Source organism: Lutjanus erythropterus, chromosome 13 (genome assembly GCF_056507025.1).
Source record: "Lutjanus erythropterus isolate fLutEry1 chromosome 13, fLutEry1.hap2, whole genome shotgun sequence".
Taxonomy (NCBI): domain Eukaryota; kingdom Metazoa; phylum Chordata; class Actinopteri; order Lutjaniformes; family Lutjanidae; genus Lutjanus; species Lutjanus erythropterus.
In genome coordinates this window covers 22,372,480-22,394,486 of record NC_139329.1, presented here as the reverse complement: position 1 = coordinate 22,394,486, position 22,007 = coordinate 22,372,480, and the positions used below count along the sequence as shown (strand labels likewise).

Sequence of the window (22,007 nt, the reverse complement as noted above, 5' to 3'; positions counted from 1 at the left end):
AGGGAATGTGGGACTGTGTGTTTGTCTTTGTGTTTGCATTGTCACTGAGGTTTTGACCTTTGCACCTGCTGCTATTGACCGCCTCTAATTTGTTGATCTGGGATCCTGAGGAAGAGCGATATATTGGTTTGGTGATGTTGAACCAACAAACATCAGCCAGTAAATATTTCCCAAGACAGATATGAAGGAGGTGAGGTTATTTTACCCAGCAGCGCCAGAAGTGTCGGTCTGTAAGACCTGCCTCACCCGTTCTCAACACATGAACCTTCTAAAGTTCATGTTGTCTGAGGGCCCTTTCACACCTTGTTTAGTCCAAACTTTTTGGGGCTCTGATTTCTGTCTGGCACAAAGTGGCATACAGTGCAGTGCTGGGGTCAGTGCTGTTTTCTCAGCAATGCAGCTGTCATTTTCTCACCAAGTGCCCACATTTTGTAAGTAACAAATGTACTTGCACCCATCCTAGCACCCATGGGTGTGTTGGTCATAAAATGAGGTGTGGTCAGACACATTGTTGGTGCATTGCTATCTTGAGGCAGCAGAAAGCGCCATTAACCAACAAAAACCTGGTCAAAAGAAAATGGAAACTGCAGGTTTCAGGATGATTTAAAACAACTGGGGAGTGTTTTGAGCCATTTTTAACCCACAAAATGCCTCATTTTTATAAATTTATTGAGTACCGTCAATATTAAGACCAGCATTGATGTGCTTCATCATACTACAGTAGTATAATTTAGTTTACAGCTCAAAGTGTGCGGTGCTTCTTTAAAAACATTTCTCGTGTTAATGCAGTTATATGAGTGTCTTCCGACTCACCAACCAATCAAATACGATGCTGCTTCCGTCACAGCAGCCTAATCTGTCACCAAATGTCTCTGTGATACATTAATCTCCTCACAAACCACTGATGATGACCAATGACAAAACTAGTCCCCGTCACTGGTGTAAACCTCAATCTCTGCTCCTGTGTGCGCTGATATGATACCAGCATCTCTCTCACAGCTGCCACCATTACAGAGCATTATCAGAAGGAGATGAGGCCAAAGTATGCTGCATTTTTGGAGGCCCTCATCTGCAGATGAAACAGGAGGCTTATTTCTTGCTATCATGGTTATTATTGTCAGTGTGTTGTATGGGTGTGTTTATGTGAGTATCTTCATTATGTGTGTCTTGACATGAAATTTTGGCAAATGAAATTTCCAGTCTGTACATGTTTCCAACCATCTTGTATATTTATATAACAGGAACCCGAACAGAGACACAATTAACCAAACATCACCCAAATTTCGCTTCCCACTTTAGATGACAATTTGTATTTTTAATGAATTAATACATCTCATCTGATTACTGCCCTTACCAGCCACTAGAGAGGCAGACATAGACACCAAGGTTTTATCCACCCCTGATCTGAATGCATGTAATGAAATAGTGAGTAAGAGCATGACAGGAATCATTTTCTGGTAGAGGAAGCAGAAACAGCACAGTGGGTCAACCTCTCATCTTTGGCAACTATAAAATGAGATTATCTGCCCTAATGACATAACTGTTTGAAACAAAACTAAACACGTATGCTTTACAGTTCTGTTATGAATCCTACCTTGATCTTTAGAAAATAAAGGTTGTTTTCTCATGAAAAAAATATCTCATTATCTCAAGAAGCCAGCCTTTTGTTTTCTAGAGATAATGACATAAACATTATGGAGCCAGGTCTATTTTGTGTTGCATTTACTGCCCCTCGTGGATTTTCTGTGTAGTTCATTTTGTTCTGGACATCCAGAAACAGGAAGTACATCACTACCTCTTAAGGCCTTGCCAGAGGCAACCGCATGTTACTACTGTACCAGCGACAGTCTGATGCTATCCTCATCTTCATAGTTTGTACATGACATATCATGAAGTGCCATCATTTATTATGTAGCATTAAGCATGACACGCAAGTCATGTAAGCAAAGAGTCTTGCTTCGGATTTACAGAGCTACCTTGTATTTAGCTTATAAGTTGTTTATACACAGTATTGTATTGCAAGATGTCATACAGCATTTGAGCTAAGTTAAGTTTTGTATAATATTTTTATTTTTATTTTTTTATTTTTTGTCTTGATTAAACTGCCAAATTCAAAGAAAATGAACTTGTTATCTTGAGATAATTAAATAATTAACTTGATCTCAAGATAACACCATTTAAATAAAATTGCAAGCATGGTCATTCTTAGCTTCCACATGGCATCAAGATGCATTCCATAAATTTTTGTCAACCCTTATTACATTTTCTCATTCTGAATGTGCAAAATTTGCCAAATTATGCAAGTGTAAATTCTCAATTCTGTGGAGTTTAAAAGTAATTGTTTGATGGTCCGAGCAGCTAAAAAGAAATTCCTATCTCCCCTCACAGTACTGGGGTGGCAGCAGCTTTCTCAGCAGTTTATATCTCAAAAGCACAGCAATCAAAACCAAATTAGCTTATTGGCTTAACACCACCTGGTGCAAGTGGGGAAGATATGTTATTCTGGTGATTCAGGTGATTTGAACCTTTAAATCCTCACATTTGTGAGTGTTCATATGAACCAGCTGTGTAGACCTGTGAGCTGGCCTGTGTTGTGTTCAGATCCACAGCAGTCAGACTGCTGCTACTTGCCTCATTGGGGACGAAGAGAGCGAGCTGCTCTGTCTGGAGCTGCTCTGAGGAGTCGCCATTCTGTCTGCGGCCATCTTACTTCAGCTCAACACCTGAAACACACAAGACATTCAACATGAACGTGAAGGTTACACATGGAACTGTCTTCCTTTGACAACTTATTTTCCTGTCAAATGTGTAAAATTGTTAGAAATCAAGTCAAATGTATCAATAATATCTTATTATCTGAATACAACCATACGCTACTACATGTAACATTCAACATACACACGCAAAGTGAATACAACATGTACGCACACACTGCATCTTCCTGGCTGTGTTGCTCGCCACCGCAGTGTTATCCACTACAATATCTCCTTATTGATCTGCCTCCAAGCCTTCTATTCTTGTCTTGTCTTTTTTTCCTCCAAGTAATTCAATTATCAAAAAACCTCACTGTTTTAAATAGCTGCAAGCTGCTGGTGTGCCAGTGGAATAATATTTCTTATCTTCTAATTTATTGGCTGGCTGCCAGCCAGTGACTCTCTTCCCTACTTTGAGCCTGAGCAAAAGAGGCTGACGCTCTTAAGTGCCCGCAACTTTATTCCGCCGTTTTATTGATGTATCCCATTTAGATTAGTCCATTTTCAATCGGGAGAAGCCACAGACGCCCTCCCGCCTGAACCACACTCTAATCCTTTTAGTTAATGATATCCTGCAGTGGTGTGGTTACAAATTTCATGTTTACTGTGCAGTATAATTAGCAGGTAGTTACAAAGTGAGACTACCTCTCTCTCACGCACACAAACACACACCCAACCTGTGTCATGCAGCAGGTTTCAGCTGTGGTGACCTGCTTTTTATGAAACGCTTCCAAAGTGTGATGGGATCCGTGGAGGTAACAGGAGAACTCACAATAAAGCACTGGTGGATTCAGAAGGGGAGAAGGGGGCTAACTGCCCCCTCTATTAGCCCAGTGTTTCAAAATATTCAGCAAAAGTGCTCTCTCTGTTGCCCCTAAGGTTGATAAAACATGATAAAATACCCTCTAGAGTGACCTTCCAGTGGACAAAACATGACAAAGTGCATCACAACTTTCCGCACACAGCCTGAGCCCACCACTGCAATAAAGCAATTGAAAAGAGAGGGATGTGTGATGCACGTGAGCTTGATCCCATGTTGCTCTGCTTTCTCAGTGTTGCAGTGTTCAAGCCCAAATGCCAGGATAACAGAACAACCGATCCATTCTGAGTTTGGAGATGAAGAGGATCAGGCATATTAGAGGAGTCACCGATTCCATTTTACTGCTTCAATTGCTGTGAAACTCTCCAGGTTACATAATTATGCGCAACAAGGGGACTATTTGATGATGGATACAGGAAAAAGACAGGATTTTGGGGATGAGTGACTGAGTCAGTGGCAGTGATTAACAGATCGGATGAATAGGTGAAGAGATAACACAGATACAAGCAGAAAGAGAAGAGGCAGAGAGCAGGAGGAAGAAGATGCAGAGAGAAAGGGGGAGAGGAGGGGGTCTTTTAACCGCAGTCTTGGCAGGGCTCCTCCAGGACCATTTTCAGAGAAAGCATCACAGCGAATCAGAAATTATATCAATACTGTGCCAGGTCCATGGAAGTCTGGAGGGCTGGAAGTAAGCACCCTGTTAAGGAGGAAAAACCCACATCTACACTTTTCATGCAGTCAGAATAAAGAACAATTGAATGAGAGCTGATATAATTGCACCGTTATTAATACAATAGAGGTGTAGATGAATTATGTTGGCCCTATAATTGAGCATGGGGTCACTGACAACGAGACAGAGATCCAACAGATTCCATTACATGCTCTTCTGTGGATTACCATCCAAATGGAGATGAGTTGTTCAATCAAGCAATTCAGTCCTGAGCACTTAGAGTGTGCCACTAAGTGCTGTGTTAAGGACCACTGCGCTGAAAGTGATCTCGGTCGCTCTGCCGTGAGTGGCCACCAGCTGCAAACGATGCATGAGGGAGGAGAGCGGAAAATGTCAAAGTTTACAGCAGGTTGTCGGTGTTTCCAAGACTGTTTCTTTTACAGCCTTCTGGAATGATTTAGCTCTGGTACAAACAGTCCTCTGTTACGCTGTAATAAATTGTGTGATGTATCATTTAAAGGGATAGGTCAGTTTATTTGATGTAGGATTGCATGAGGTACTGAGGCACGCCCCCAATTTGTAGAAGCAGAGAGGAGCACCAGCACGGAAGTTAATGAACTGCTGTGGACAGACTCAGCAAAAAATGGATTTTAGCCACTTAAAAAGATCAATACACCATATTTAGAATATTTTCACAGCTTTACTTTGCCACCAGAGAGCCTCTTCTGACAGAAAACTGATGTTATATAAGCCAAATGGCACAACCAAAGTCAACCAAACTGTATAGGCAAAATCAGTCATTTTACCCCACAGACTACAGGAGTTGCTGGTCTGCCACTGCTTCAAGCTATTTGGTTTTTGTGTTATTGTGTGACTATGATGAATCACAACCAACTTTAACAACTGCTTTCAAAACACAGAAGTCCCTCAAAAACACAAACAAACTAAGAGATTGAGGCAGTGACAGACTAGTGACTCCAATATTCTGTAAGGTAAAATTACTGATTTTGCCTATGGAGTTTGGTAGTTTAGAGAGAACGATATTTGGCTTATATAATTATGGTTTCCTGTCAAAGAAAGTTGTCTGATGGCAAAGTAAATTGGTGAAAATATTCTAAATATAGCTTACACTTATGCTAATATGATGTTTTGGCTGGAGCTTTCTTCAAGTGCTCACAGTTTGCTCACAGTTTCTACAGTGGTTTATTGCTTAGCATCTGTGCTTGCACCCCTCTCTTGGGAACCAGCATCTACTGTAGGTAATACACTTATTATTGATAAGAAGCTAATACATTGCCACTTCAAATAATCTGAACTATCCCTGTAAGAGCTAAAGCTGTACCTTCTATTCATTTTAAAGCCAGTTTAAGCATCCTTAAGTGCACTAAAGCTGCAAGTGGTACAGAAATATGAGTTTCCTATGCAGATGGTCAGCTTTGACGGGATCCTGGCTAATTTTCTTGCTGGGGTGGACATTTCTTTTCATGTCTGGACTGAAACCCGAGTGGCCCTGTGGGTTTCCCTACTCGGTTGCCGTGGAGAACGTGTCGGTTGTAGGTAAGCCAGACAAAGGACAGCTCTGTCTCAGCCTCATGTCACATGCCGGGTAAAATAACAACCACTCAGTAACTTGTGTGTGTAAGGGGAAATCACTATGGTGTGCGCGCCAGATTTACTGCAGCACTTGTATTTATTCTTTGCATGTGTGTGAAGGGGGATTTAAATGTTGCTGTGCATGTGCTTGTGTGCATGTTTCTGTCACTTGCAGTTTTCCACTGATGTTTCATGTAATGTCTGTCCCCAGTTAGTCACGCCATCTCCTGCATTTAACATGAGTCATCTTGATTGTTTTATATCAGAGCTCAGTAGCCATTATACATTCTGCACTGCTGCACTGCTTGAATTAGCTTCAGAAGAGAAAGGGCTGAAATAATGATCCAGTTCTTAAAGGATCATACCAGGGGTTCTCAAAGTTTTGATGACTGAGTGACAGTTTAGGGGGCCATCATATGAATGAAAGCCACACATGAAAATCCACCCAACATGTTATGGGATTTGTAATCTCCATTTGTAATTTATAATGCCAAATTCACCTGTTTGCAGCTAAAGCAGATTATTTTTTGTGTCCACGATATCTGAAGAAGTGTTGACCCATTCTCCCTTAAACCTCCTTTGCTTCTCAACCATTCAGTGTTTTCTCCATGCTTGGCAACCTGCAACGCTGCTTGGTAACAATGTTACTGCAACATTACAGTTACAATGTTAGCATTAGTTATGTTGCTGCTACATTGCTGAAACATAACAACATAACAGGTGTTCTTTGATATTCTTGCCATGTGTGTTCAACATCCTCTACATGAAATTCCCTGTAATTTATATAATAAAGTTGCTGCAACTTTGCTAAAATGTCACAGCATCTCCAAAAGTGGTGGAAACAATGGGACAACTTAGTGGCATTGATTAAAATAACATGCTGGCAACAACACTCTGGAATTTCACTTGGTAGGTTGCTCCTCATACTGTATGTCTGTGCAACGTCTTTGTGTTTAGTAGGATTCCTCATCTGATTTCTACATTAAACTGCTGAGTCGTCTAGCAATGCCACACACTTTAGCTAACAGCACTAGCATTACTGACAGATCATAATTCCCGCAATATTCCCAAGATGCCACTAGTTTCCATACAACCAGTAGATTCCTACAAGTTGTTCTGAACCTGACACACTTTGATGCAGTTGCAGAGTAGTCGTAGTATTAAATTATGGCTATTGAAAGTAAAAGCACTGAAATGTAAGTTTTATACCATATAGGACAAAAATGAAACCAGAACTTCAAGGTTCAAGAAAATCTGATAGCAATAACAAAAACAATTTTACATTTTTTTATTTTACAATATAATCTTTCTGAACAATATGTTGAGGTGCACCTCATTTGCCGACAATGTAACATCAGTGTTTATATACTATTTCTGTTCTAGCTGCTTTCGATGGACATGATTTTCCAAAAACCCAGCCTGGTTAAATGACTCTAGTGTGAAAAACTGTTGGAGTAGCAGGAAGTAAGAATCCATCTTACCAAGCCTCAAGTTAGAGTGGTTTAGGTGTGAGGAGAGGCGACTGCTCATTTGAAAATAACAATGGTGGCTTCCTAAAGAGGTCATCATAGCTGCTCCTACAGTATTGGTTAAACTAGAACTGGAGAGTATTTCTTCATTGTCACAAAAAGCAAAGAACAGCACTTAAGGTGTTTCTCAATGGAAAAGATGTTTCTGCTCTTCTCCAGACTGAATGCAGCAAGAGTTTGATTGGTTGAAATTAACCCATGATAAGATGGTGATAGATGGTTAATCCAGTCACCTGGATTAAGTATTTTTTTATAGTGCCTGCACTTTTCCCAGCAGTTTCAAAGTACAACTTCTCAGATGGTTCTGAATAGCCATATGGTTGGTAAATTGAAACAACTTCTCATTGACTCCAAACACATCAAATATTTTGCCCATAAAAGAGATGTCAGCACATTTTGTACATTTCTAAAGTTAGAGGATACTTGTTTCAGTCGTAGGTTTCAAATAAATAAAAGAAACATACTGATGTATTCATTGTCCACTGATCTCATTGTCTGTGCTCTCCAGAACTGCAGAAATCACTGGTTAAAAATACATTTCCAGCCCTTTTAATAATATTCTGTGGTGAGGCTGAATGCCTCTCACAGATTCTGGGTAAAACCACTAAACGAATACAAAAACTGGTCTGCAGAAAACAAAATACCACAACACTGTGGCTTCACTTCAGTGTTGTGCCAAAAGCAATGAATTTCTGTTCGACAAAAACACAAGAAATCAAACTGTGAGGAAATCAGGAGAAACAAGCAGAGCCACTCACCATTTTGAGAGGCCAAAGCCAGCTTGAATCACTGTGATGGAGTTCAGGATGAAGTGAGCCAGGCTGTGTACTCCAAGTTTAATATCCTTGTTGTTTCAGGAGTGCCTCATTGTGTAACTGATTCTTTATGGTTTGGCTTTATTTCAAAACTGCCAGCGATTAAGTACGAAATGCTTCTTATGCTGCTGCTGTCCCAGCTCACACAGACTAAAGAAAGTACAACTAAAGAAGTTGTCTCAGGCCTTTTGGCTCTTAAATACAGTGGACACGCTCTGCATCTGCGACTCGACGGTGCCACGCTGCTCACGTCCTATCATTGAGCTTGAGACTTGGTTCACAGGAGGGGACCGCGGTCACAGTCTCACCACAGAGCTGTCATGTGGGGAGGCCAGCAGAGCAGGATGGGTACTGTATGGGTGGTTGGGTGGGAACAAGCTGGAAGCAGCCTGTGCTGAGCCACGGACCCGACATTCCCATCCCACACACAGTGGGCTGGCTCAAAGTGGGCCCTTGTACTTGGACAGGGAGACCCACACAGGGCAGCAGATAATGTGCCTGATGTGAACTGCTACTGTCTGAACGTTTGGTGAGTCAGCTCATTTCTCCTATTGTACAACACTGAAGCTACGTTTACATGATTCTCCCCACAACTCTCTCTGAAGTTAATACAATATATCCTTTTTATTGATTTTTATTCTAAGTACCTCATAGTAAAATTATATGATAGGACAATGAATAAACAATCTCAACCTAATCATACATCATACACGAAAGGACATATATGCCAAAGTAATATGTTAGATTTGCTGTTAAAAGACAGTAGAGTAAAACCTGTTTTTCCAATAAAGTAGAGGGAGCAAAGATATTATGGCACATGATAAAGTGAAACAACAGATTTACCAATGTTCCTAGCACTGAATCTGTACTGAAAATGTCTGGCACAAATTACCATAGTGCCTCAACCATCATAATTCCTGAGAAAATTGTAATATATTATAAGCTGATATATTGTAGGCTAATGTCACCTAAGGTAACATCACATGAGTACAATACTGAACAAATGGTGGTATATTTGAGTGTACCATGTATGAATGTATTGTAAGCTAATATCACATAACTTCACGTTATGTGTGTTTCATTGACAGGGGTTTGCAACCCATGTTGATGGTGATGACTTGATAATTTTGTCATAATATACCAGACTGTCCTTCAATTTGTCTCTTACATAAAGCCAGACAGTGGACGGTCATATTTCTTTGCTCCAGACACAACAGACCACTTTTCTCACAGTATCTCTGTGAGTCTAAATGCAGTGCATTCCACAGATAACATTGGCATGGGCAACTTATTTTAGGTTGGGTTCTGTTTTGTCAGTCTGACACTCTATAACTAAAATACATATGTGTTTGGTATGCTAACAAAGTTAAATTGGTAGGCCAGCCAAACAATCATACAGATCCACCAACACCTGAGTGGTTCAGTACAGTTTTAGTACAGCCACTCCTCTGCAGCACTACTGGAATGACTGGAGGTCAGTAACTTGCAGTTGCTCACCCTCATTTTCCCAGTCTGGGATCTGGATGACCTTCTGCACAAACCATTTGGCCACAAGCCAAACCTCGAGGCTACCATCAGTTCATTCAGTGCTTGTGAACTGAGAACCAAGAAAACTTTCAAGACAAGGGCTGGTAACCATACATACAATTGCATTTGTGTACAAAAATTCAGTTTGATATAACAAAAGTTTGAGAGGCCATAATACAGTAAAACTCACAATGTATTTGACACTCCTTTTTATGTTTGATAGTCATCACTAAAAACAATGTCTATGGTCAGCTTATAATCTTGTCTGCTAGTTTCTTTGGCAGAGAGAACATCACCATGTCCGAAGAAACTTCTCTAGCTGTATAATTCACTTGTCTGTCCACCATTCTGCAAAATATGGCGCAAATAAAACACTGCCTTCTTGAGCTGCCGCCATCCGTGGACCTCGGGAGCCAGATGTTGCATGTTAAGCCACACTTTGTTGAAAATCTGACAGTTTGAAACATATGGAGATGGATGACCAGAGGTGGATTCTGCTGTAGGTTTTATGAAGGTTTTCATAATAATTCATTCCACTGTGGAAATCTTTTGTATCCAATGTTACTGATATTAATTAAATGTGACCAGCTGCTGTTATCTATAAAAGATGAAACAATAAAGTTTTCTAACCTACAGTGGAGTAAGTGTTGACCCTGAGATTACGTGTCATGTGAAAGGATGAGTGTGTAGGATTTATTGGCATGTAGAGGTGAGTTTACTCTCACCTTTCATGCATGTAGGAGAAACTATGTGAAAGTCTTGCAAAAGCCAGTGTTTGATTTGTCCTTTCTGGGCTACTGTAGAAACATGGCAATAAGAGGACCCCAACAAATGCCAAAAAATCCTGTATATCTTAAACACTGGACCTTTAATATTTGTCTCTAAACAAGTACTAGTTGTATTTATTTCTATGAAGCTGCCACAGTGCAAGTAAATTAAATGTACTGTGAGCCAGGGTAAAACCTGATATTTAATATTTTTTTTGTCCATGTACACTAACGAGGAAATTTAATACAAATCCTGTATTAAAATAGCGTTCCCTCTGCCTACATCTGGCTCTTCTGGTGGTGGTCTGTCAAAATAATATATCCTTCAGATTTCACCTCAATCATTCCTGACACTGAAGTCAAACACGACCACTGAAAACACTGACAGCTTCCATAGTTCACTCCAGATTCTCCTAATTACTACATTTTCTTTGCACGTGAGGACATATGCAATGCAAAAACCAGAAGATTAAACTTACAGCTCTGTATGTTGATTCACTCTGCATCAGAATAGATGGCTGTTGTTCTGTTAGAAACACCGGCAACTAAATTTGTCTTTAAAGACATACAATATTAGCTCCACTGTAGCCATGTAGCTAATGATAGAAAACAGTGTCAGCGTCTTGACATGTCTCAGGGTGATGGTGACAGGGGCTTCAGGAACGTCACAGGTTTGAGTGGGACACACCGTGATGTCAGGACTGAATGTGTAGGAGGATGGAGAGTAAGCGCCACTCTCATTTCCATATATTTTTACTATGAAAAAGCAGCTGTACAGTGTCTGGGAAGGAGATTGATTGATTTGAGAAAAAAATGAGAATGACAAGGGGAAGGTGGGAGTAACAATACAGGACTGTACCAACGCTCCTGTTACATTAAAAATTCTCCAAATATGCTCTGTTAAACTTCTTCTTAGCACTAAAACAAGCCACACTGTTGTCCTCAAATTTGAATATTTAATAAGAAAATGTCTTGGGACAGTTGTTGCACATCATTCATCCTTTCTACTCCTTTGTTTCTCCACATTGTCTGCTGGCAAAGCAAAAACGCCTCACAAAATACAGAAATGTCTGCAAACTTGGCCCATCCATGGTTCCATTATGTAACTGATCAATCATTTGAGCTAAATGATTGATTAGTTCATATTCTTATTTATGCGCTGAACATTGATACCAGCCAAAATTCGCCTTATTGACTACAATTGGCCTAACTGGCAGTGGGCGATGTTTGTCTGTTGTGTTGCGTACATTTTGAGGATCCATTGGCTGGACACAACTCTGGCCTGAGATAATAGACCAATGGGTGCCATTTTTTTTTCTAATGAAGATTTCTTTGTTTCCCTGTCACCAAGGGGGAAATAAATAACAACAAAAACAAAATGAACAACCATAAACAATATTGGTATCGGCATTGTCTATCAACCAAATTGTTATTTTAAACATAGTTCTGGCCCACATTTAGACGGGAGGAATCTGAGATGAAGTGGATAATTCAGAAACCACACCAGATATAGAGACAAATAAAGTGCAGTTTCAGATAATATATACATGAGTCATCTTCCCAGTGTCTTTTCAACAATTTACTTGGTGGGATAAGATTTGAGCAGTAAAACGTAACAGGAAAGACGGTTGAATTTAGAGTTCATCAAAAGTTTCTGTGGGGATGATACAGGACTGAAATTGCTCCACTTAATACTGGTGGAAACTGAAGGTGGATGCACTGAGAAAGTATTAGAATGACTCCTTAATGGATCATTTAAGACTTCCTGACTTTAAACATCCACTTGGGAGAAGGAGAGAGAGCAGGTTATCATTCATCATCTGTCACCAGCCTCTACGGGGAAGATGGACTTCCTTGACATATGAAATGTTCCCCAAACAGTGAACCTGGCAGCAGTTTTGCTCCATTGTACTTCTGTCAGTCATACTGCACCCATCCACTATTGCCTGGGATGTATACTGAATCTTAAGGTGTGAGAGAAACTTCTCACTTTGGCAATCTTTTTTCTTTTCTCTTTTGGAGTTTTACAGAGCACAGGTTGTCTAAGGGCAGGTTCATTCCTCAAGTGTCCAATACAACAGTGTTCCCCAACCCTGGTCCTCAGGGCCCACCTGCATGTTTTAGATGTTCCCCTGCTCCAACACACCTGATTCAAATGATCAGCTCATCATCAAGCCTCTGCAGAAGCCTGACAACAACCTGATCATTTGAATCAGGTGTGTTGGAGCAGGGGAACATCTAAAACATGCAGGACAGTGGGCTCTGAGGACCAGGCTTGGGGAACACTGTAATACAAGGATGATAGATTGTTTCGGTTTTTCAGCTGGTCCAGTTTGTGTTCAAAAAGGCAAAATGGGTCAGAAATTGTTAACACAAGTCATGTGGAGGAAATGCCATTGGCTCTTCAGTTTTATAGCTGTATGTCTCTTAGGCTGTGGTTCTCTTCTTTTTCTCCCCTGCTCCGCCCCCTTGATTGCTCATGAGGTTCACCTGGCCAGAGTGAGGTGCTTAAAAGCACCTGGGCCAGCAGCAGGAAACAGTGGCTTCAGTCATGGGACTGCTAGATTTGCTGCTTCTCACCATGGAGTTTTGTTGTGTTAAATGTATATTTTGATTTGGTACCTTTTGTTAGTCTTGCTTCAGTAATGCTTTGATTTAATACCTTTATTGTTTATCCTGTGTTAATAAATCCCATGGATTTGCTCATTTAAAAGAGTGTAGGATGAAACTGGTGTATAAAAGCACAAGGACAAAACACTTTTCCCTACTTTCTCTCATGATCTGCACACCAAACTCCACTTGATCTTGCCCAGTGCCATTTCATATATTTTCCAAGAGCACTGAATGGTCAATAGGTGGTGCTTTTATCTGAGTTGATCTCTCAAACATAACCAGCTCAGGAGCAGGTTAGGTGTTCAGCACAAGTTACCATGGCAGTGTACCTCAGTAAGAAGTGAACCACTGTTGTAGGACTGAAAACCCAGAGTAAATCCTGAAAGTTACCTATCTTACCATAAATCGTGCTTCATAACACAGGACCTAGGTTTGTCCCCTGCCTGTTACCAAAACAGGTGAGAAAAAGTTTTTTAACCAATGAAATGACACACACAATCGTACATTTCTGTGATTGGTTCAAAGGGTGCTCACAACAAAAATTGCACTTCATGGCAGTTTGAGACCATCCTTTCAAGGCGGACGAGAGTTCAAGCACAGCGTTCACACCATCCCAAACGAACAGTACAGATTCAACCAGATGTAAACGCATCCCTGCTTTTTCAAGCAGCAATCAACTGAGCAACAGACTTTACTGCAGAGATATTCAGAGATTTTCCAGCATTTGTGCAGTATAGAATTTTACAAGTAGTCTCAGCCCCAGCATGATAACAAAAGCATACCATACAATGCTTTTTCCAACTTAACATTAGACACACATACAGCCATTCTTAGCTGTGCATACAGTAAAAGCACTCTATAAAAAAAGTTTATTAGAAATCTGGCCTGTTTTGGTTTTGTCTAGCATGCTATAATTGCCCTCTGGTCTGTGTATGCACCAGTTTGAGAGATGAAAACTTCAAGTCTTTCCACAGCACACGCCTGACTAGATTAGATGAGAAGATTGCCTTGTAAGGCCAAAAACAGCACAATCTATTTGGGTCTCGGAGCATTCTTTCCATTGGCATAATAATAATAATAATAATAATAATAATATGGAAGTGCCCTCATGGGGTTTCTAGGCAACCTGCGCTTATGGAGATGAGATCAGACAGGGTCAAGTTGCACACATGCACAGACACACACACATGCAAAAAGACCCGTAACTCCAACCATGGTCTAAGATCAGCCACCCTGTTGAATGTCACAGTAATAAAAGTGGACAGATCACTACAACTGATAACTGTTATAACATCAGCTACTCATTCCTCAGACACCAAAGAAGCCTGAGACCAATTTTCCCCCAAAAGATGAAATTCAGCTGCATAAATAATATATTGCTTTACCACAAGTCTGCTAAAGTGAGCACACAGTCATCTTGGTACTTTATGGTCAGCTATAAAAGTACCCGTAATTCTCATTTTCAAGAAAAAAAACAGATGATAGCAGCACCATACCTCTTGAGAGCTCAAATAGCCCCAACGTCACGCCAAGAGAAATATCCAAATGCATTTTAAGCTTCCCAGCTCCATTGACAGTTAGCTGAATAAATAGCAGGGGGAAATCAGCCGGCAAAGAGACATTCAGAGCTCACAAAAGAGGTTTCCGAGTGGAGCTCAGCAGCTTCAGGAGCAGCTCCGACAGACTGGAACTGGATCCTGACTCAGTCTGGTTCAGTGAAGGGGATCGTGTGGGTACCTGACACCGGTTCAGCAAAACATCAGGAGCTGCTACATAATGAATGAGTGAGGCCTGCAGAGAGCCACACACACACACACACACACACACACACACACACATACACCACATGGCTAATAGAGAGTCACACTGACATAATTGGAGACAGGCTTACACCGTGGTCAGGTAAGAGTAGGCTATATGACCATAATCAGTTAGAGCAACTTGACATATGTTGCTAACACAGTACTCTGTCATCACCCTGCAGTCCTTCGCACTTTAGACACAGCGGGCCACAAGTGTGTTTAGTGCTGGTTTATACTCAGAGTCCGTCTAGTCTCATTAAACTTCTTTTTATGGTTTTAGAGCAATTAAAGAAAGAGACACTATGAGGACATGAAGTTGGACTGAAAATCTGCAAGATCAGACAGTTACAGCCCACTGTTGTGTCTGAAATAACAAGATTGATGGGTGTTGTCATGTATGACCTAACCTCTACCACACCCACCTCAGGAACAGAGTACGATTGGCTGAGATGCAGTCCTCGTGGCAAAGAAGAGGGGAAAACCCAATCAGAGCGGAGCAGCGGCCAGCTCCGAGCAACAAAAGTAGAAACCACTTCTCTCCAATGAAACATCAGCTGAGTCACCTCGGAGCCAGAAGATATCAACAAACACTGAGGTTAAAACCAGGAGACAGGAGTGCATCCATTTGAAAACCTGTGGTTTGACTGACTGGGCCTTTGTCAAAACCCAGAATAAGTAAAGTAACCCCAAACCAAAACTGAAATCAAAACATCAACACAAATGGAACCACAGTGTCATGAGGTAGGCTATGTGGTTGTCGGTGTCCCTGAAAAGTATCGAAAGATTTGTGCAAAACATAACATTCTGGGGTTTTTCAATTCTCGCAACAAAATGAGGCAATTCTTACATCCCCTGGAGGACCACATAACTAAACATCATTAGAGTGAGGATGTTTGTGCATTGTAATCACAAATATAATGTACAACACAGAGGAGCAAACACAGGTCAGGAATCTGCTGATTATGATAAGGTTTTTGGATCATCTTGGTTATGTCTGTCACGTTTTGAGGTTTTAAGACACCTGGATATGCTAGCTGCAGCAGGATACTGTGGCATGCAGACATTTTTATCAAAGTTTCTGATCATTCTCTGATTGTAAAGAAATGAGTGACTAACATGTTGGAGAATCAAGACACAGCTGCAGGACTTCCACAGGCTCAGTCCTGTGTTTTAGTTGTTTAACTGTAGACATACTTTAGCCATATATTAGTCTGTGTGCTATAACCACAATCTTTTCCAATGTAAGAATTTTAGATCATACCTGTAAAAACTAAAATGATTAACAGATTATGAAGTAGAAACATTATGAAATGGCCTTATGTCAAAGGCGTTTCAACCTATGTATTGCACTGCAGAGCAATCTGCTGTAGTTAGCATGCTTATAATCTAGCCCCAGCCTGTCCTGTCTTGTAATACCATTTTGTACTACAAGAGGCAATAGTTAGTCACTGTAGTATTGAGTCTGCCCTCAGTGGCATTGGCATTGTTCCCTGCTGCTGGAGACAGTTCTCGGCAGGTTAAAAGTAAACAAAGTTTGAGGCTGAACTAGAAGTGTTTCTTCTAGACTGGTGAGTATACACTGGTCAGTGCTAATGTTGGCTGTTTTATTAGGTAACTAATGGTATATGTTTGGAGGTTAGCTGTCCTCAACAAGCATGTCCTCAAACCCAACTGTCTATTATGCCTAATACTACAGGTAGCATATTCTTCCATATACAGGAGCTACATTGCCTCCTGTCCTATATAAAGTCCACAAAATATAGATAAATTAGTGATTATTTTGTTTCTCCACATTTTTCTCTGTCTGTAACAAGCTGATCTTTATGTCAGTGCTTACATTCAGAAGAATTGTTCTGATCAGTTTGACTATTAAAAGAAAATACAAAAAGAAAAGTATGCCATGTTGAGAGTTGTAGGGGCTTTGACATTGTTGCAAAAAGACAAAATAGTATATGGTATATGGTATTGTATACCCCAAGCATGGGGCCGCTGGGTGTCCCTTGTTTTTCCAAATTGAAGGTAGCAACCCTACACATTAACCATACTTTAGTTCATAAGCAGATATAACAGAAAAAGCCAGCCAGTGGAGCCGATGAGGCCCCCTGGATGAGTAAAAAATATCTTCAACACAACAATGACTACCTGTTACCATCACGGCACTGTGAACTGCCAGTTGATTTAGTGTAACTGCTCAGACTCAGTATGAGTTCTTAATAAAACAGCAAGAAGCTTCATAAAAACAACTACTGAACTGAGGGCACTTTTACTTTGGAGTGTAAAGGTTACAGAAATCTACCTGACTATCAAGCTACCATGCAGATTAAAACAGACACCAAGTTACATATAGGACTAAAATGTACCGCACAAGGACTGGACAGAGTGGAAATGTGGTGTAACAGTTTTTCCACATGTCTCTCTGAAAAGGGTTGGGGGATTTTGACACCACTTACATATTTTTGTTGGCTGTATTTTTTTTAGATAAGCAATTCTTTATCCTATTATTCCAGGTTATCTTTGCTTTTTTTGCCACTGTCTTCTCCTGTCATTTTTTATTTTGGCTAAACTGATTGATCTTTACACTTTGACACAAACTTACAACACAACTGTTGTGCAGTAAAGTACTGTATCACCAGCAATCTTAGTACGTGCAGCAGACAGTCAATTGCTTTTCCAGCGTTGTCTTGAATATTGCAGCCAGGTTTAAAGTTAGTGATAAATTCTTGAGAAATCTGTGTCATAAGCTTCCAGGTTGGACTTCAGGCAGGAGGCCAGAACAATCCTTTGAAGCAGATTCCTGACATCAGCAGGAGCTCTCAACCCTCAGCATCATCGCCTGATCTTCTCCTGTCAGTCACACAGAGAATGACCTCACTGGCGTTTATGTCACGCAGCTCCTTCAGTTAGATGGAGTGCCTTGGAAATGGCATTGGCCCAGTTACGGCCCACCTTTACATGTCAGAGAGACCCGGCTACTACAGAACATCGGAGTCAAGCACGATCCATACGCACAATTTATAGCCAGCTGTCTGTCTATCCATCTCCACCCACGGGACACCTAGGATGTAAATTCATGACATCACATCCAATGCCAGGATCGTAAATAAATCTTCAATGGATGCTTGGTTTAGACATCACGTTTTGGCTCCTGAGTGACCTGATATTAGGGGCCACACACACAAAATGGCTGAGGAAAAGAGCAGAAAGGGAGGGGAGGAGGACGTAATAGCAGCAATTCCTTGCGAGTCAACTCTACAGCTGTTTGACATTAGGAGGTGGGAGTAAATTAGGTGGGCTGGGTGGATGCGTGTGTGTGGGTTTAGGGGAGAAGAAGGGAAGAGTAAGAATCAGGGGTGGAGGATAGGTCCGCCACTGCCCAGATCTAAGCAGAGGAACACAGGCACCACTTCAGGGCAGGGTGGAATTTTTCAAGGCGTTTTCCTCCGACTGTTTTTCCACCGCTGAGCTAAAGGCACATGCGGGGTAAATGGGACACACATGGGGTCAATGTGATAAGTAAATATCGGCTGCAAAAATCGCAAGGTATGCAAGAAAAGCTCCATATGTGCCCACACGTGGCACTTCAAAAAGCCATTTCAGTGCTATTTTTTCCACTTTGGGCATGAAAAGTAAACATATGTGAGAGTTTTCTGGGTAATTAGGTTTGAAAACAGTCTGCCATGTCTCATTTGAAATATACAGAATATCCTCAGAAATAAATACTCAAAAAGTGTGATTTCAAAATAAGATATTCATCCTTTAAAAGGTGGAACACCTACTCTCGACAGAATTATTGTCATTGAACCACAATGTTACAAACGATTGGAGTTTTATTGAGTTTCATTCAGCCTCACAAGTTAAATGAAACATAAAAATAGCAAAGGAAAGTGCAGCAAGAGGCAAATACAAGGGTTTATAATAGATATGTATTACAATTAATCAATTAATAAATAAAAAAAATAATAATTTGATAATGAAGTAATTGTTTGATGAGTAAAAATGCCAAATAAGAAAAGAAGAGAGAAGAAGTTAGAAACCATATCTGAATGAAATGTATGGTCACATCAGCAGTTTAGATATCATAATCACAGTTTGTTTTACATTTTACATTTGCAAACTCTTCCACTGAGTTGTTATGTTGTTGTATGAAGCTGGATGAGTCATTGGATGAGACAGTAGTAGTGAGGGAAAATGACGCCAGAGAGAAGGAGTAGTAAGTCCTCAAGACTCCCCGAGGTGCTCTTTACAGCATCGAGACTTTTTCACAAGGAGGAGGAGAGGTGACCTTATTATCTTCAGTGAATCACTCTGCAAACAAAAACACACATGCACTGAAGTCTCCATTTCCTCTCATGATCTCCCCAGTGAACCGTAACAAGGGCCACAAAGCGAATACAGTCGGTGACAATTACAGAAAAGACAGCTAAACTGAGTGAAGCTCACAACCTCCGTCCAATTAGAAGATGAAGAAAAGAAGAGAGCAAAGAAAAAGAGGTCAACTCAAGAGAAGCTCCACGCTGACGCTCTAATTCAACTGGTCTGATATTGATTTATCTCCCAGCCTTGGGCCCCAGAGTGGCTGCCATATTGGGCCCACCTACACAAAAATTTATACCTGCACTCTCCTAATTGAGTTCCCACTCTGAAGACGGAGCCTCCACTGAGTCATGAGCACGATCGCAGTGATGTGTCAACATTCATCCACAATAAAGCAGCGTCAAAGATGCACACATGATGCATGTGCAACGTCCATCTTCTGTGATATGAGAAACATTAAAGTGGGGCTTTCTCATGGGTTTTCATGGTGCTGCATCATGCTGTGGTCTAACGTTGTTTAAAGTCTCTGTCAACAATGCTCAGACAGTAAGGAAGCTGTGGGTTCCAGTCTTTACAAATATCCAAACTTACCACAAAAGTTTCATTTGTGTTCAATATTTATTATTATTAGATTTAATTTTCTGGATTAATGCATGTTTAAGTCAACAGCAGGGGTTTGTACAGAACTTTCTTTGATCACAGTTGTTTGGAGGCCATAAAAACTGCCTCTGTGATTCATGTCGGAGACAGATAGCTGGCTCCATGCAGAGGAAGTGGCTGTCTGTACTCTACAGGGTCAAAGGTCAGCAACTCAAAGGTAGCAGCCAGAGCCACTGTTGTTGTGTAGCCTTACAAGTGTTGTTTGCTTGAGGAAAATGCAATTAGTTGGCATCTTGATCAAAACTGTCGGAGGACAGGCCGGGCTGTGTCAGAAATAGCTTCTGGAGAACACCAGAGGAGCAGGAGTAGGAGGAGGAGAACCAAAATGACCCAGCCCTGACTCCAGCAAGGCCACACAGACACAAAGAGGAGGGCTGGAAAAATGGCAACAGAAAAAGAAAGAAACTACCTCATCCAGGAAAAAGAAATGGAGAATAACAGACATTTTGACAAAGTCCAGCTCCGAGTGTGGGATCTTAAACGTAAATCATCTTGTTACTTATTATTATAGGAGCAACAATACAGGATGGGTGTGACTGCATCCGATGAGTGAAAGAAGTCAATTTAGCATCAGCACGCTAGTTTAAGCACACAATGCATTGGCACTGGAAAATCAGAAACCAGACTTGTGTGGAGCAAAGTGCAGATTCAGGCTTCCAACTTTAGCTGTGGCTGCAACGTTCAGTCACACCCTCAGTGACAGTCACTGCTCATCAGACTGCACTGGCAAGGCGTTGTCTTAATGTCCCAGACAATGACTGTGGGTGTGAGGCCGAGAAGAGATGAGATTTTTTACAGTGGAAACCCTGTAATGGAGAGAAAACCTAATTAAACAGTGTGACAGCATAGTGAGGGCCACACCTGCATGTGCGCTTCATGTTAACCACGCCACGCCCTGCTCAGCTGTTCACCAGGCCGGCGAGAGGAGAATGCCTGGTGGAGAGTAACTGCCAGTCATGTATTATTAGATAGAAGTGCTGAACAGATGTTTACAGGAAGTGGTTGTCATAGCTTGTCATCTGGTGATGCTAAAGGAGCTGCTAAAACTAGTTTGAAGCATAGCACTCTTTTTCTATCTGATGGCATGCCATAATTTACTTTTAGGAGTGATAAAAACAGCAATCACATTGCCTCACATAGGTTATTATTGTACCAAAATTGCCACAGTTACCAATCTCAAGGCTCACTAGACTGCAAAACAGGTCAACTAATAACAAGGGAGCAAGACACTGAGGATATTTCAGATACTTCTTGATGTATTCTTGTGTTTTTGTCAATCTCACCGTCCTCAAACGATCCATCAAAACATTTATTCCTCCTCAAAGACTCAAAAATACCTCATTCATATGTCCATGAGCTCTTAGAAAAATCAACAATTAGCTTTATAATATGGGTGAAGGCTCACAAAAAAGAAGGAAGAAGAATGAGCATGGCTGATGGCTCTCTGAAGCAGTACTGAAATGCTAAATGCTAATGTGAGCGTGCTAAGATGCTCTCAAAGTACACACTTTCCATACACATGTGCTGGCTGGGCTTGACTCGGTTTGACTCTGCACGTCAGCCTAGAAAGGCAGCAGGGTTGGCAGGACAAGACCAGAACGAAAGATGGTTTCTGTCATTTTAGGTAGTTCTTATTATACCGATGGATGTTCAAGTGTTCATTTTTCCAATCAGTTTGATTTTAATTAGTTTTTTTTTGCAGCTTATATAGTTAATTTGATACTATAAGAAGGGAGTTTCACATCATGATTGACAGCTGAGCTCTGCTTGCCACCACTGCAAGATGGCAGCGCTTGTGTCCGGGATATTTTGACTTCAGTTTTGTACAGTGGGAGGAAGTGGAGACATGTTGCTCATCTTTATGTACAGTCTATGAACATGTTGGTCTGTCCAAAAACAATGAACAGACCACAGGAACAGGAAGAAGTTTGTACATAAATAGGTCACCACCCAGCTGTGTGTTGTTTTAGTCATATAATTATACAGTGACAACATGACTTACATATCCACAGAAATGTTTCTCGTCCTGGTAACATATGTATTTGCTGTTCAGTTTATTCAGAGCCCTGTCACCTTTTACACTCAAGGATGAGCACAGACACACATGGTGTCGGTTAAAGTCTGCGAGGGAGGGTTCACTGCTT

At 41.0% G+C, this 22,007-nt stretch overlaps 1 protein-coding gene across 1 annotated transcript in view; it reads right to left on the bottom strand.

Moving 5' to 3' along the window:
- Nucleotides 1-22,007, bottom strand: part of insc (INSC spindle orientation adaptor protein) — a 62,090-nt gene that overhangs the window by 37,013 nt on the left and 3,070 nt on the right. The window contains exon 2 of the mRNA XM_084735037.1: nt 2,619-2,723. Within this exon, the coding sequence (XP_084591163.1) occupies nt 2,619-2,705 (87 nt within the window). The 5' untranslated portion in view covers nt 2,706-2,723. The remainder of the gene's footprint in view (nt 1-2,618; nt 2,724-22,007) is intronic.